This window comes from Mustelus asterias, chromosome 2, assembly GCF_964213995.1.
Source record: "Mustelus asterias chromosome 2, sMusAst1.hap1.1, whole genome shotgun sequence".
In the NCBI taxonomy this organism is placed as follows: domain Eukaryota; kingdom Metazoa; phylum Chordata; class Chondrichthyes; order Carcharhiniformes; family Triakidae; genus Mustelus; species Mustelus asterias.
In genome coordinates, this window is record NC_135802.1 from 17,165,942 (window position 1) to 17,183,644 (window position 17,703).

At 48.1% G+C, this 17,703-nt stretch overlaps 1 protein-coding gene across 3 annotated transcripts in view; it reads left to right on the top strand.

Moving 5' to 3' along the window:
* LOC144503074 (uncharacterized) overlaps positions 1-17,018 on the top strand; it is a 111,740-nt gene extending 94,722 nt beyond the window's left edge. For 2 of the 3 annotated variants that reach the window (XM_078227577.1, XM_078227590.1), the window contains exons 16-18: positions 5,811-6,004; positions 15,610-15,691; positions 16,287-17,018. In XM_078227577.1, coding sequence (XP_078083703.1) covers positions 5,811-6,004; positions 15,610-15,691; positions 16,287-16,555 — 545 coding nt within the window. In that variant the 3' untranslated portion in view covers positions 16,556-17,018. The remainder of the gene's footprint in view (positions 1-5,810; positions 6,005-15,609; positions 15,692-16,286) is intronic. The other variant, XM_078227584.1, reaches the window with a different exon arrangement.
* The last annotated feature ends 685 nt before the right edge of the window (positions 17,019-17,703 follow it).

Consider the following 17,703-nt stretch of genomic DNA (forward strand, 5'->3'; position numbering starts at 1 on the left):
CAGCAACAAGTAGAACAACCCATCCCTAACCCCAACAGCAACATATATACATACTTGTAGTACTGGCCAGACCCTGGCTCAGTACTATCTGGTGGGAACCAACGATGGTTCACCACATTCACCCCTCCTTTGAAGACAAAGGCCGGCGGGGTACAAAAAAACAGAATAATTTGTCATCAGTCTATAAGTTCAGACGGTCAGGGGGACCGCACCGTCGTTGTGACCTCCTCAATACCGGCGATGACACCGGAATAGGCACTTGCGGTGGCGTTCTCCCCAAGGCGATGTCCAACTGTTCCTCCACAGACTCACGGGCCGGTTGACCCTGAGGTGATGGTAATCCATGGAGTTCTGACACGTCCTGAAGTGGCGACCATCCTCTGGACTCAGGCAAGCTGTACACGGGAGTAAGAGGTAATGACCAAGACGGTAATGAGGTCCCAGAGGAAGGGGCGGCACGGTAGCACAGTGGTTAGCACTGCTGCTTCACAGCTCCAGGGTCCCAGGTTCGATTCCCGGCTCGGGTCACTGTCTGTGTGGAGTTTGCACATTCTCCTCGTGTCTGCGTGGGTTTCCTCCGGGTGCTCCGGTTTCCTCCCACAGTCCAAAGATGTGCGGGTTAGGTTGATTGGCCAGGTTAAAAAAATTGCCCCTTAGAGTCCTGGGATGCGTAGGTTAGAGGGATTAGTGGGTAAAATATGTGGGGGTAGGGCCTGGGTGGGATTGTGGTCGGTGCAGACTCGATGGGCCGAATGGCCTCCTTCTGCACTGTAGGGTTTCTATGATTCTATGATTCTAAGTAATGGTCCCGATGCTGCCCGCGCCGTGTCTGGAGGGGAAACAAGAGTTATGGGGTTTGTAACAGGGGGTATGGGAGCGACAGGGGTTTCCACGTCCCCTGCTGGCGCCAGGTCTCGGATCGAGACCATGTCCTCTCGCCCGTCAGGGTGTGCCACATAGGCATACTGAGGGTTGGCGTGGAGGAGATTGACCTGTTCGACCAACGGGTTGGACTTGCGGGCCCTTACATGTCGCCGCAGGAGGACAGGTCCTGAGTACGTCAACCAAGACGGTAATGAGGTCCCAGAGGAAGACTTCCGAGGGAATGAAAACATCCTCTCATGGGGAGTAGCGTTGGTTGCTGTACACAGGAGTGAGCATATGGAATGGAGCGCATCAGGGAGCACCTCTTGCCAACGGGAGACTGGAAGGCTTTTTGACTTCAACGCCAGTAAGACAGCCTTCCAGACTGTAGCATTCTCACGTTCCACCTGTCCGTTACCCCTCGGGTTGTAGCTCGTGGTTCTACTAGAGGCAATCCCGTATGAGAGCAGGTATTGCCTCAAGTCTTCGCTCATGAACGACGAGCCCCTGTCGCTGTGAATGTAGCTGGGGTACCCGAACAGGGTAAAAAGATCACGGAATGCCTTGATAACCGTGGCAGCGGATGTATCAGAGCAGGGAATAACAAAAGGGAATCTCGAGTACTCGTCAATGATGTTGAGGAAGTACACATTCCGATCTGTTGATGGAAGGGGGCCCTTAAAATCGACACTCAGTCTCTCGAAGGGACGAGTGGCCTTGACTAATTGTGCCTGGTCAGGTCGGTAAAAGTGCGGTTTGCATTCCGCGCATACCCGACAGCTTCTTGTTATGGACCTGACGTCCTCCATCGAGTAGGGCAGATTGCGGGCTTTTATAAAGTGGTAGAGCTGAGTGACCCCAGGATGGCATAGGTCATTATGGAGAGCCTGCAAACGGTCCTCCTGTATACTGGCGCATGTTCCACGCGAGAGGGCATCCGAGGGCTCATTGAGTTTCCCTGGACGATACATGATGTCATAGTTATAGGTGGAGAGTTCAATTCTCCACCGCAAGATCTTGTCATTCTTGATCTTGCCCCTCAGCGTGTTATTAAACATGAACGCCACGGACCGCTGGTCCGTGATCAGGGTGAACCGTTTTCCCGCCAAGTAATGGCGCCAGTGCCTGACGGCCTCCACAATGGCCTGGGCCTCCTTTTCCACCGCTGAATGCCAAATTTGGGGCCTTGGAGGGTGCGGGAAAAAAATGCGACGGGCCTGCCCGCCTGGTTAAGTGTGGCGGCCAGGGCGAAATCAGATGCATCGCTCTCCACCTGAAAGGGGATGGACTCATCAACAGTGTGCATCGTAGCTTTCGTGATGTCGGCTTTTAATTTATCAAAGGCCAATCGGGCCTCTGGTGTTAGGGGCAAAGAAGTGGACTTAATGAGCGGACGGGCTTTGTCCGCATAATTGGGAACCCACTGCGCATAATAAGAGAAGAAGCCTAAGCATCTTCTCAGTGCTTTTGCACTAGTGGGCAGGGGAAGTTCAGAGAGGGGGCGCATACGGTCTGGATCAGGGCCAATGACCCCGTTTTCCACCACGTATCCGAGGATGGCTAAACGGCGCGTACGAAACACACACTTCTCCCTGTTGTAGGTCAGATTCAGGCGAGATGCAGTGCGTAGGACATTCAGGAGATTTGTGTCATGGTCCTACTGGTAATGGCCACAGATGGTGACATTATTCAGGTACGAGAAGGTAGCCCGCAGCCCGTTCTGGTCCACCATTCGGTCCATAGCACGCTGGAAGACCGAGACCCCATTGGTGACAACAAAGGGAACCCTGAGAAAGTGATACAAGCGACCATCCGCCTCAAAAGCCGTGTATTGTCGGTCCTCTGGGCGAATGGGGAGTTGGTGATAGGCAGACTTGAGGTCTATGGTGGAGAACACCCGGTACTGCGCAATCTGGTTGACCATGTCAGATATGCGCGGGAGGGGATACGCATCCAGCTGCGTGTATCTATTAATGGTCTGACTATAGTCAATGACCATCCGGGGTTTGTTCCCACTCTTGACCACCACGACCTGCGCTCTCCACGGACTACGTTAGGTTGTATGATCCTTTCCTTGAGGAGCCGCTGAACTTCAGATCGAATGAAGATCCGATCCTCAGCGCTGTAACGCCTACTCTTAATCGCAATGGGCTTGCAGCCTGGCACAAGATTCTGGAACAGGGAGGGTGTGGTGATCTTCAGCGTCGAGAGGCTACAGGCGTGGCGCGTTGGGCAATTTGGAGGCTGCTGTTCTCCCACTGAAAGCGGAGGGAGTGGCCCACCGTACTGTAGGGTTACACTCCTCAGGTGGACCATGAAGTTTAGTCCGAGAAGTATTGGCGCGCAAAGGTGTGGCAACACCAGGATCTTGAAACGCTCGTAAACTGTGCCTTGCACCGTTAAAGTTACCACGCAACTCCCTAGCACGGTGACAGACCGGGACCTTGATGCCATAGAAATTGTCTGTTTGACAGGTTGAATCCGGAGTACACACTGCTTCACAGCGTCTGGGTGGATAAAACTCTCAGTGCTCCCACTGTCAAACAGACAATAAATCAAGTGGTCGTTTACCTGAATGTCCATCATAGACTTGTCGAGTCTATGAGGCTTGGCCTGGTCCAGGATGATCGACGCCACCGTTGGTTCATGAGCGCCACTGCAGGCAGCTGAAATTGACGAGGATGACCCCTGCTGGTCGTTCGCGGTCGGTGCCGACCAACATGGCCGCTCCCATAGGTCGCATGTGGGTGATGGCGCCAAACTCAGCGACCCCTGGTGGTCACACATCTCCGACTCCGTCGACCGTAATGGCGTCGTCCTGGCCTCGCACGTGGACGAAACCCTCGACGAAGTCGATGACGAAGAACCGGGCTCTGAGGAATCGCAGGCCGCACTGCTGTTCCGAGAAGCAGATTTAGATCGGCACACTTTTGAATAGTGCCCCTTCTTACCGCAGGCGGAGCACAACACAGCTTTAGCGGGACACCGTTGCCGAGTATGCTTCGCTCCCCCACAGAAGTAACACCGCGGGCCGCCCGGAGCTGCTGCCGTCGTCTGGCCCGAGTGTGAGCACGCCATTATGCAGCATTTCGAACCCGAGGGACGAGGAGGGATTGGCGACTGCTCCTGCCATGTTGTCTCCACGTGGTCTTCAGGATACAATACTAGGCTTTTGGAGGCCGTCTCCAGCATCTCCGCTAGTTCTATTGCCTGGGTGAGGTCAAGGTTACCTTTCTCCAGTAGTTTGAGTCAGATGTACGATGATCCGACTCCCGCCACAAACGTATCTCGAGCGAGGTCGTTCATATTCTGCTCTGCTGACACTGCTTTGCAGTTACAGCCCCTGGCTAGCTGTAGGAGCTCGTTCGCGTATTCCTCCATCGTTTCGCCGGACTGCCGTCGTCGAGTGGCTAAGAGGTAACGAGCGTGTATTTCGTTGGGCAGTTTAATATAACGCTTCTTAAGAAGCTCGAGGGCCTTTGTATAGTCGGTGGCCGCACGGATCGCGAGGTAGACGGTGTCGCTTACCCTCGCATGGAGGACCCGGAGTCTGTCATCATCTGTGGTGACCGCTGCGGAGGCTGCCAGGTAGTCCTCAAAACATTTCAACCAGTGGTCGAAGGTGTTAGAGGCGCCCACCGCACGTGGATCTAGTGTAAGGCGTTCAGGCTTCAGTATCTGCTCCATACTCTCTTTTTTTTTCTTCGACGAGAGTTTATTTACAGCAAATAAAATTGATGCGCGTTATCACACACGAGGCTTGATGCTCAGGAAATAAAGCCTTTTATTTGCTGTAACAAGGCAGCTACTAATTATATACACGATCCCAGACTGAGGGGTCCCAGACAGAGCAGAGACCTTTATACCTCTCCCAGGAGGCGGAGCCCGACTGGGATGTACCACAATAACTATAATACAAGGTGTAACAGCCCAACCCTAACCCCAACAGCAACAAGTAGAACAACCCATCCCCAACCCCAACAGCAACATATATACATACTTGTAGTACTGGCCAGACCCTGGCTCAGTACTATCTAGTGGGAACCAACGATGGTTCACCACACTGCTAAAGCACAAATCTCTCTCTGTTTATGAATCTTGTTTCTTGTATTTTGAGCTTGTCCTTTAGTTCAGTGTGAGGAGAACCTGTCTTTCAGGATGAGAAGTTTAAACAATGCCCCATTTGCCTTCTCCCATTGGAAGGAGAGCAGTAGAGTTCTCCCTGGTGCTCTGACCAATATCTATCCCTCCACCAACATTGCAAAAGCAGACAGTTTGATCCTTCCCACATCCTTGTTTCTGGGATCCTGTTTCTGGGACCTTCCTATGCACACATTTATTACCGCATTTCTCTGCAGTCACTACTCTTCTCAAAGTATTTCACTGACTGTTGAACATTATGGGATGTTTGGGGGAATGAGGAAGAGGGGGAGGTGATGGTCCTAGTGGTATTATCGCTAGACTATTAATCCAGAAACTCAGCTAATGTTCTGGGGGACTCAGGTTCGAATCCCACCACGGCAGACGGTGGAATTTGAATTCAGTAAAATATTATATGGAATTAAGAATCTACTGATGACCATGAAACCATTGTTGGAAAAACCCATCTGGTTCACTCATGTCCTTTAAGGAAGGAAATCTGCCGTCCTTACCCGGTCTGGCCTACATGTGACTCCAGAGCCACAGCAATGTGGTTGACTTTCAACTTTGGGACTAGGCATAAAATGGTTCGGCACAGACAAGAAGGGCCAAAAGGCCTGTTTCTGAGCTGTAATTTTCTATGGTTCTATGGTTCTATGCCCTCAGGTAACTAGAGATGGGCAATAAATTCTGGCCAGCCAGCGACGCCCATGTCCCATGAATGAATGATAAAAAACTATGTAAATGCAAATCTTTCTGTCTTTCTTTAACATATGGGTTTGAGATATTTGTTTCTTTATTATCAGGTTCTGAAAACAATGATGAGATTCTTAAAGAAATCCTGTCATTACTGCCTCTGGATGCCGATGACTATATTGATGTGACCCTGGAGGAAGAGGAAGAGCTTATCCTGGAATATCTGGCCAAACTTACTCCACCTGTCAAGGAGGCTGAGGAGGATGCACCACCCGCCCCAAAGAAGAAAAGGCAAATAGAAAAGGTGGAGATTACTGTTCCCATAAAGGATACTGAGATTTAAATCAACCCAAAAGCCAACCATTTACTACAATGGTCTCCAATGACCTCCTATTTTCTGTCTGCTGTGCCTGGCCGCTTTTGTGAGCATTTAAAGGGAATGTTTCTTGTGTGTGGTCGGTTGTTCCTTACACTGGACATTCCCAATTGCTGTGTAGACATTCAAAGAACAAAGAACAAAGAACAATACAGCACAGGAACAGGCCCTTCGGCCCTCCAAGCCCGCGCCGCTCCCTGGTCCAGGATTGAATCCTGAATCCAGGATCCCCGCCCAATTTTCCAGCCTATCTACATACCAATATCCTATCCACCGAGCTGTCCCTCACAGCTACGATGCTTTGTTCATTACAACCTATTAACTTACCCCCACCCCCCCATTCCAGACCATGTGATCTCCAGGGAGAGGCGAAAACCCAGAGTGAAAAACCCCAGGGCCAATATGGGGAAAAAAAAATCTGGGAAATTCCTCTCCGACCCCCTGAGGCGATCGAAACGAGTCCAGGAGATCACAATGGCCCCGATCGGAAAATGCTTCCCAACCCTAGTCATTTCCACTTCCACGAACACCATATGAATTCCCTGCCCCCGAGACAGGTTCCCAACTATCCGCAGTCTCACTCTGTACTGGCACCAGCAAGATGATCGTAGAATGAAGCCTTGAAACGAGAAACCAGGAACAATTAGCCCGCGCCGCTCCCTGGTCCAAACTAGACCACTCTTTTGTATCCCTCCATTCCCACTCCGTTCATATAACTGTCTAGATAAGTCTTAAACGTTCCCAGTGTGTCCGCCTCCACCACCTTGCCCGGCAACACATTCCAGGCCCCCACGACCCTCTGTGTGAAATATGTCCTTCTGATATCTGTGTTAAACCTCCCCCCCTTCACCTTGAACCTATGACCCCTCGTGAACGTCACCACCGACCCGGGGAAAAGCTTCCCACCGTTCACCCTATCTATGCCTTTCATAATTTTATACACCTCTATTAAGTCTCCCCTCATCCTCCGTCTTTCCAAGGAGAACAACCCCAGTTTCCCCAATCTCTCCTCATAACCAAGCCCCTCCATACCAGGCAACATCCTGGTAAACCTCCTCTGTACTCTCTCCAAAGCCTCCACGTCCTTCTGGTAGTGTGGCGACCAGAACTGGACGCAGTATTCCAAATGCGGCCGAACCAACGTTCTATACATCTGCAACATCAGACCCCAACTTTTATACTCTATGCCCCGTCCTATAAAGGCAAGCATGCCATATGCCTTCTTCACCACCTTCTCCACCTGTGACGTCACCTTCAAAGATCTGTGGACTTGCACACCCAGGTCCCTCTGCGTCTCTACACCCTTTATGGTTCTTCCATTTATCGTGTAGCTCCTCCCTACATTATTCCCACCAAAATGCATCACTTCGCATTTATCAGGATTGAACTCCATCTGCCATTTCCTTGCCCAAATTTCCAGCCTATCTATATCCTTCTGTAGCCTCTGACAATGTTCCTCACTATCTGCAAGTCCTGCCAGTTTTGTGTCGTCCGCAAACTTACTGATCACCCCAGTTACTCCTTCTTCCAGATCATTTATATAAATCACAAACAGCAGAGGTCCCAATACAGAGCCCTGCAGTACACCACTAGTCACAGGCCTCCAGCCGGAAAAAGACCCTTCCACTACCACCCTCTGTCTTCTGTGACCAAGCCAGTTCTCCACCCATCTAGCCACCTCCCCCAAACCGGGAACTTAGAGGGAACATTGCTTATATCAGGTCAGAGACTGGGAATTTTGTGTCAGTAACTCATGCAAAGTCTGTCCGCCATCTACAGGACACACTCATTAGTGATATGCAATATTCCCCACAGCCCCAACATCACTCAAGAATCTCAACACCATCCAGGACAAAGCAGCCTGCTTGATAGGCACCCGGTCCACTATTTTCCTGCATTTTCTCTTTTGGTACCCAATCCACCACCTTAGTTTGATTCCTTACTCCACTGGGATATGTTGGCAGCAAATGCATGCATCAATTCTTTTGTAAGAGGAACAAATAGATGTTTCTGGGCACCAGGGTAGTATGTTGCCTCCCTAGTGCCAGGCTCAATGATGTCTCAAAGCGGCTGCAGAATATTCTGAGCAAGAAGGGTGAACAGCCAAACGTTGTGATCCATGCGAGGAACTAAAGTAAAAAGTAGGACCTCAAAGGTAGTAATCACAAGATCACTCCCAGTGCCACATCCTAACGAGATAGGAATAGAAGAATAGACCAGATGGCTGGACAGATGGTGTAGGAGGGAGGGATTTGGATTCCTGAGGCTTTGGGACTGATTTCTGGGGGTGATGGGACCTGTAAAAGCTGGGGGGAGGGGTTGCACCCCAGTAGCACCAAGCCTAGTATTTGCTAGTACTGTGGGGAGGGTTTAAACTAGAGTGAGAGGGGGATGAGAACCTGAACGGGGAGACACATGAGAAGGAAACAAAGATAGAAATGAAAGACAGAAAAGTAGAAAGCAAAAGTGGAAGGCAGAAGAACAAGAGCTGGCGGCAAATAGGGCCATTGAGAAGGGGTTAATTAATCTTGCTGTGGGTGTCCTTTGGGGAACAGTGATCGTAATACGATGGAATTTTTCATTAGGATGGAAAGTGAAGAAGTTGACCTGAAACTAGGATCCAAAATCTAAGCAAAGGAAATTACAAAGTCATGAGGCATGAGTTGGCTATGATAGATTTGGAAACTTCATTAAAAGGCGACAGTGAATAGGCAGTGGCTAATATTTAAGAAACTAATGTTTGCATTGCAACAGTTAAATGTTCCTCTCTGGCACAAAAACACAACGAGAAAAGCAACTAAGAGTAAAGGATCCAGCTTTGCTGACAACATGAAGCTAGGTGAGAATACAAGCTGTAAGGAAGACCAAGCAGAGGCTGTAAGGAACTACAGACAGGTTAAGTGGCAGGGCAGCCAAGTGGCAGAGAGAGTATAATGTGAACATGAGTGAAGCTCTTCATTTTGGTAATGAGAATAGAGAAACAGAGGACGCAATTCTCCCAACAATTTCTAAGTGTTCCCAAGTGGGAAAGCTGGTGAGATTCCTGTCGGGAGGGTTGGTGCGATTCAGTTCACATTTCAACCACAATTAGTTTTTTTGGAGACTGGTGGGAGATTCTCACTGAAGTCTCCCGCACTTAGGGCAGGATTCTCCGATCTCGTTCATCCCACCCCCGCTGCCAGCGAGAATGGAGAATTTGGTGCTCAGCCGAAACTTAATTCACTGCAGTGGCACTGGAGAATCCCAGCCGCGAATGAGGCTGGAGGTTTTGGTGTTAGAATTTTTTTTTGGAATGGGCAACTGAAGATGCCAGCCAGGCTAGCTCCTCGGAGACGGGGCGCCATTTTAAGCTGTACCCTGATCTCCACACAACCAGACACCCCCCTCCAACCCACTGGCTACAAATCTCGCCCCCCCCCCCCTACTATCAGGTCTTACCCCATTTACTGTTAACAGGCTCTCCCCCACCACTCACTGACATCAGGCCCACCCCTCCATCAACACACCTCCCCCCAAGTGAGCAACACCCCACTATAGGGTGACCAAAGGCCTTCCCTTCAGGCCCCCCCTCAGGAGTCCTGGCCTTGCCCCCCTTTAAGGCTCCCCCATGCCCTACTTTTCAGGCCTTTCCCTTCTCCACCCTCATCCTCACCTTCTTTTCAGCCACCCCTCCCTTTGGCACTGCCAAGTTGATGCCTTGGCAGTGCCAATTTGGAGTGCCAGTGCTTTCAGTGACTAGTGCACAAGGATGCCCAGGTCCCTTTGTACATCAACATTTCCCAATCTATCACCATTTAAATAATATTCTGTTTCACCGTCCAAAATGAATAACGTCACATTTATCCACATTAAACTGCATCTGCCCTATTGAGTTCGCCTCCACCACCACTGACGGCAGCCGATTCCACTCGCCCACCACCCTCTGTGTGAAAAACTTACCCCTAACATCTCCCTGTACCTACCCCCCAGCACCTTAAACCTGTGTCCTCTCGTAGCAGACATTTCCACCCCGGGAAAAAGCCTCTGAGAGTCCACCCGATCTATGCCTCTCAACATCTTATACACCTCTATTAGGTCTCCTCTCATCCTTCGTCTCTCCAAGGAGAAAAGACCGAGCTCCCTCAGCCTATCCTCATAAGGCATGCCACTCAATCCAGGCAACATCCTTGTAAATCTCCTCTGCACCCTTTCAATCTTTTCCACATCCTTCCTATAGTGAGGTGACCAGAACTGAGCGCAGTACTCCAAGTGGGGTCTGACGAGAGTTCACTTAAACAGCTGTTTTTCATATCAAGCTATAGTGAGGACACTGGAAAGTCACAGGTCAGAGCCAGTAACTAGCCAGAGTCCAAAATTCAAGAATACACAAGTAGTTATAGTTTCAAATTCAATTACAAATAATTAGCATATACCAAACAAGGAACAAGTTATCTCTATCCATTTATAGCTATTGATTAAGGTTGCATCATTCATAAGGTACAGATATTAAAACCAATCACAATCATTGCATACCTGCTTAATTATACTATCCAATCAGTGTGAAGACTTAATCATGTTAGCTGACCTAATTTATCATTATTAGAAGTTATCATTGATGTCCCAGTTTGTGTTTGTGTCTGTGTATATCACTTCTCCCAGGTCCAGATGTCTGATTTAATGAATTATCTCAGATTAAAGGCCTTGATGCTTATCTGTGACAACTTTTATGAAGACCTCTGTTGTTTTCTCATAGCAGCTTATGTAACTTATAAACTTGTGTGATTATTAACCCTTTAAGTGCTTCCTTTTGGCCATTGGATGACTATCCAAAGAGGCCAATACGATGTTGAGAATACCTCTCCGAATCCTTTGGGTGGCCAGTCATCCAGATGTTGAGACGTATCCTAATCTACTCTGCTGTAAATTTTAGCTTCGAACTTTTCCCTTCTTTTATACAGGGAGCCATGGGAACACTACCCCTATCCTTACAGTCATCCCCATCCTGATTATTTCCCACCAATTGGTTAGACAGTTGCCTGCCATTCCCAGAACAAATGTGTCGCACCAATGGTGTGTTCCTGATTGTTTTAGTCTGGTGGCAGTCTGGGTGGCTGGGTTTATCTGTTATGTCCCTTATGGGTCTGTTCTTTGGAGCTTTTGACATGTTCATGGGTGATTTCCAAAGCTTCGCGCATGGCCTGTCGGACCACTTCTCCTGGTGTCTCGTTAATGTATAACGAGTCATCTCACCGGGCACCAAACAAGTATCCCAATGTTTTTCCAGCCAAGTGGAACTTTCCCACAGTCAATGGGTGGGATTTTACGGCCTTGCTTGGGTGAGACTGGAAATTCCCACCTGAGGTCAACGGAGATTTCCGTTGTCGGACTCTCGTCCGCTTCAATCCTGTGGCGGGTGAGGTGGTCGAGTTCCAGTCAATGAGTCTGTCACTTGCAGACAAAAACTGTGATTACTTTCACAAAGTAAATCCCCAGAGATTATTTCTGTTTCCGAGGTGATTATGCACAACAGCGTGGGTCCCACCTGCACTCCTTTAACTGCCTCCTTCAATGGTAAGAATCATAGAATCCTACAGTGCAGAAAGAGGCCATTCGGCCCATCGAGTCTGCACCAACCACAATCCCACCCAGGCCCTATCCCCATATCCACCCACGAATCCCTCTAGCCTATGCATCCCGGCAATTTAGAATGGCCAATCAACCTAGCCCGCACATCTTTGGACTGTGGGAGGAAACCGGAGCACCCGGAGGAAACCCATGCAGACACAGGGAGAATGTGCAAACCCCACACAGACAGCGACCCGAGCCGGGATTCGAACCTGGGTCCCTGGAGCTGTGAAGCAGCAGTGCTAACCACTGTGCTACCGTGCCGCCCAATCAATGATATCAATGATTATCTTGCTGGTATTCCCTGGAGGCTCGAGGGTCTGACAAGCACACACTAAGTAGCGCTCTGATTCTGTGTTCTGACTCACATATGCCAGGTCTTCCTTATGGGTCATATATCCTTTAGACCCGGCTCAGTGAACCCTGTCTCAGTTCCTCCCCATGACGGCTCGATTACTCGTGTCCAATGACTGGTGGGGGACAATTGATCCGATATCCTGATGTTGGGTTTCTTTATCCACTCTCCTGTTCCTCCCTGTGGGTAGCTAAACGTACACAATTCCACAATAGTCATCAGGGTAAACTGTGAAAACATTAAAGCTGGTCCCCGCCAGTCGGGCAGTCGTCAGGTTTGTTCGGGTTCAGGGCCCTCAGACATTTTTAGCTGATTATAATGCTCCCACCAACTTCCTGGGGGCAATCTTATCATCGGCCCTGCCAGCTGATGCGTGGGGCAAGCTGGTAAACTCGGGCGAGAGCTGAGCAATCAGGTTCGCGCCCAATTTCTCACCTCTCACGATCTTACCGGCACTATATATCCGGCGAGGTCAACCTCCCACCCGTTTCCAGTGAATACATTATTTAAATTAAATTTAAATATCTTTTGCATGTGTTTAGCGAGCCTGAGACTCAATCAAGGAACAAAGAAAATTACAGCACAGGAACAGGCCCTTCGGCCCTCCGAGCCTGCACCGACCATGCTGCCCGACTGAACTAAAACCCCCTACCCTTCCGGGGACCATATCCCCCTATTCCCATCCCATTCATGTACTTGTCAAGACGCCCCTTAAAAGTCACTCCTGCTTTCACTATCTCCCCCGGCAACGAGTTCCAGGCACCCACTACTCTCTGTCTAAAAAATCTGCCTTGTACATCTCCTTTAAACCTTGCTCCTCGCACTTAAACCTGTGCCCCCTAGTAATTGACTCTTCCACTTTGGGAAAAAGCTTCTGACTATCCATGCCTCTCATAATCTTGTAGACTTCTATCAGGTCTCCCTTCAACCTCCGTCGCTCCAGTGAGAACAAACCAAGTTTCTCCAACCTCTCCTCATAGCTAATGCCCTCCATATCAGGCAACATCCTGGTAAATCTTTTCTGTACCCTCTCCAAAGTCTCCACATTCTTCTGGTAGCGTGTCGACCAGAATTGAACACTATATTCCAACTGCGGCCTAACTAAGGTTCTATAAAGAGAGCTCCCGACTCACTTGCCTCTGTGGCCTCGCTGAGAGAGCTTCTCTTGGCAAGAATCATAGGTGGTCCCCAGCAACGCGGACCAGAACCGGAGGCCATTGAGGCCCTCCGGGGAGGTTGGGGGCGAGGAAAGGTACCTCTTGGGCATTGCCAGCCTGGCACCCTGACACTGCCCACTGGCCACACTACCCATCTTTTCTCCTTCTCCTCTATGAACGGTATGCTTTGTCTGGCGCACAAGAAATAATACTTTTCACTGCATACCAACACATGTGACAATAATAAATCCAACCAAATCAAATTGACTTGAATGTGTTCTCTTGAATGATTAGATTGATGCTCCTTCCTCCCTGACACTCCACCTGTAGATCACCCCACTCAATATCATTCAAAATAACACCATGCATGGACTTAAAATATTCCCCAGCTCTCCATTTATCTGTATCTATCTTATGGATATTCCTCACCAGGTTTATTTGCTACTAAGCATTTAATTGTACCCATCCGAATTACTTACTTTTTCACTATAGTTTTGCTCCTTGAATTTTTGACAGGCACTGATATATTTAATTCTGTCCCAATGCATCAGTGCCTTAATCACTTTGGCCCTATTGTTCTATGTCATGTTGTTTGTCAAGGGATGCGCATGTTTGAGACCTGGCCTTAAATGTATAATTGCAAGCACTTCCAAGCCCTTGAATGGATCCATTTTGGACTCATTTCCTGCATATTAGTTACTTTGTACGTAACCCAACTGCACACTAATGCAGGATCTCAATATCATGCCAATACCTTCTTGACTCTCAGGTGATCTTATCAAAAGATTTTGAAGCCTTTGCTCATCTCTCCACGTATGGTCCAGATGCCTCAAGTGGCAATCAGAGTATCAAATTCTGCTCTCTTAAAAAATGTAGACAAAGACACGAATACCACCAATAGAAAGCTATCAATGTACGAGCCCATCTATACTTTCCTTTTGCTAGAATATACATTCATGTCAAATCGAAATATTCCAATGAATTGAATTGCACTCAATACCCCAATTCCCATTTACTGTTTAATTTCCGGTCTCTACCTTCTACCCTCAATTACTTAATCTTATCCAGTTTGCTTCGTAACATCTTTAAAACAGAAAGCTAATCTTTCTATTTGATTCCGAGCAGTAACCTATTTTGATTGCTCGCTCTTTGTCTTAAGTAGCATCATTGTTAAGGTAACGGTGCATTTTTCCTATGTCAGAATTACCCTAAATTCAAACAGTGTTGTTGGCTTTCAAATGTCCATTAATACCTATCTTATCTCTTCTTTAAAAAAAACTTCATTCCTCCGTCCGTAGCTACCACCTAAACTGTGCATTATTTTTAGATTTCCTTTAAATGTTTTTTTTTATCACCATCATCATTCTCGTTATCCATCAAATAAATCCCACCTTTAATTCTGTCCTACCCTGTTCAACTGTTGCCCATCCTGTTCTTGGCTCTCCTTTAACTCCACTGTAACCCGTCAACAAACAAGGTCACATCAACTCCCCTCTAACGCCTCTTCTATTACCCTGCTCAATTTCTCACATCCCATCTGCACATCGCATACATGGTCCTTTCCTGCAATGTTCATCCATCCCTCAGTGTAACCCGAACAGGCACCAGAGTGTGGCGACTAGGGGATTTTCACAGCAACTCCATTGCACTGTTAATATAAGCCTACTTGTGACACTAATAAATAAATTTTAAGCTAGTTTAAAAAGGGGATATTAATAAGTTTGTGATGATTCTGAGCCAGGAAAACTGACGTTGGGCAGAATTTTATGGCCGTCTGTTTTCCAGTGGGAAAATACTGCAAAATTGGGCGTAAAGCGGCTAGTGCGATTGGCGCCGGTTTTCGCGCCTGTCATGATTTTATGACACCCGGATTTCCGACGCAGTCAGCCTCACACCAGAAATGGGCGAGAGGCTGACTAATTTATTCAAATATATTCTAACATTCATTTCCATCTGTTTAACAAGCCCGGCGCTCAATCGTCCAGGCTCATTTGCGTTTATGGCCTCGCTGGGAGAGGTTCTCTCCAGGAGGAATAGACATGCTCCCCATGAACGGAGAACAGTCATGTTGGCATCGCCGGTGGAACTGGAGGCCTTTGAGGCCCCCCCAGGGAGGACGGATACAAGGCGGGAGTGCCCCTTGGGGAGTGACAAAGTTGTACGTTCACTGTGTGCTGTCTGACCTAATATTAGCTGCATGAAGAAATGACTCTCTTCAACTGAACATTAACATCTGGTGTCAGGGGAAGGCGAGCGGACTCACACAATCATGTTCCCTGTCCTCCTCTTCAATGTCCACAGCTAATGTCAAAATGAGTGAAACAGAGTAAAAAGAGGTTTGAAATGAACAATAGCAGACACATTTTAAATAAATGTATCCAGTCTTCTGAAATCTTTTGTTTTGTGATTCTGTCCAGGATTTCCCTGCAGTCCCGTCACCAAGTGATCCTGATGAAGATCCAACTCCAGTCCCACCGTCTCCTAATACCCCATCTCCAGGTAAAAATGAAAATGTGAGATAAGAATTCTGCAAAACTCTCCACTTCGTTGTGACTAAAAGCGACATAAAGGGATTTGCGCGTCTCTCTTTTCCGATTGTCTTTGCTCTATCTGGAGCAAGGTCTTTGTAATGCTAGTAGGTGCCAGCGATGGCCAATTGTATCGCTCTCCCGTCTGAGACGGGTCATGGGGCTCGGGATCTCTGTCAGAGGCTGGAGCACATTCTCCAGGTTCAGTTTAGCGTGAGGAGAAGCAGTCTTTTGGGGTGAGACATTAAGCCGAGGCTCCATCCACCCTCTCCCATAACACTAGCTAAAGAAGAGCAGGCGAGTTCTCCGCTGATTTCCTGACCAATATTTATCTCACAGACAGCGAATGCAAAAACCCATGATTTGGTCATTTATACAATGCTGCATGTGGGATCTTGCCATGTGTAAGTTAGTTGTTGAGTTTTCCTACAGCACAACAGTTCGAACTTCTAAATGTAATTCATTGGTGTAAAGCCCTGTTGACATGAAAGGCATTACGTAACCACAAGTCCTTGTGTCTGTCTGTAACAAGTGGATTTGATTTTCTTCTTTATTATTAAACACAGACGTACAACCTGAGCCCACAGCAGACATCGTTGACCAACCAGACATCCCAGACCCAAGAACCATCCTGAACTCACCAGAATATGAATCAAACATCACTGACAATCCTGGCCTAACAATTAATGATGAAAAGGAGGAGCCGGAACAGGTGAAGACAGAACGCGGGATGACAGCGGAAGAAGGAAACAGGGGCTGGAAATGCTGTTTTCTGATTGTTTTATCCATCTCTTTATATTTTCTCATTCGCCGGATACGCCGCATCGCTCACTAGGATAGTATTTATTGCCCATCCCTATTTGCCCTTCAGAAAGTGGTGGTGAACCGCCTTCTTGAACCCCTGCAGTACATGTGGTGTAGGTACACCCACAGTGCTGTTAGGGAGGGAGTTCCAAGGTTTTCTCCCAATACCATGCAATGACCATCTCTAATAAGAAATAATTTTCATTCACCATGTGACATTCAGTGGCATGACCATCACTGAAACTTCCACTATCAATATCCAGGGAGATTACCATTGACCAGAAACTGAACTGGACTAACCAAATAAATCCAAGAGCAGGCCAGAGGTTAGGAATCCTCTGGCAAGTAATTCAATTCCTGACTTTCCAAAGCCTGTCCACCATCTCCAAAGCACAATCCGGGAGTGTGATGGAATACTCTCCACTGTAAAAAAGAAGGATAGGAAGGGTAGGATTCGAGAGCCGTGGATAACCAGGGAAATTGAGGGATTGGTCAAAAAGAAAAGAGAGGCGTGTGTTAGGTCCAGGCAGCTAAAAACGGAGGGAGCTCTGGAGGAGTACAAAGAAAGTAGGAAAGAACTCAAACGGGGAATTAGAAGAGCAAAAAGGGGTCACGAAGTGTTCTTGGCAGACAGGATTAAGGAGAATCCCAAGGCATTTTATTCATACATTAGGAACAAAAGGGTTGTCAGGGAAAAAATCGGACCTCTCAGGGACAAAAGTGGGGAATTATGCTTAGAGCCCAAAGAAGTAGGGGAGATCCTAAATGAAAACTTTGCGTCGGTATTCACAAAGGAGAGGGGTGTGTTGACTGGGAGTGTCTCGGAGGGGAGTGTTGACCCGTTAGAGAAAATCTCCATTACAAAGAAGGAAGTGTTAGGTTTTTTAGGGAATATAAAGACTGACAAATCCCCAGGGCCTGATGGAATCTATCCAAGGCTGCTCAGGGAGACGAGAGATGAAATCGCTGGGCCTCCGACGCAAATCTTTGTCTCGTCACTGGACACAGGTGAGGTCCCAGAGGATTGGAGGATAGCTAATGCGGTCCCATTATTTAAGGAGGGTAGGAAGGAGAACCCGGGTAATTATAGGCCAGTGAGCTTGACGTCGGTGGTAGGGAAGTTGTTGGAGAGGATTCTTAGAGATAGGATGTATGCGCATTTAGAAAGGAATAAACTCA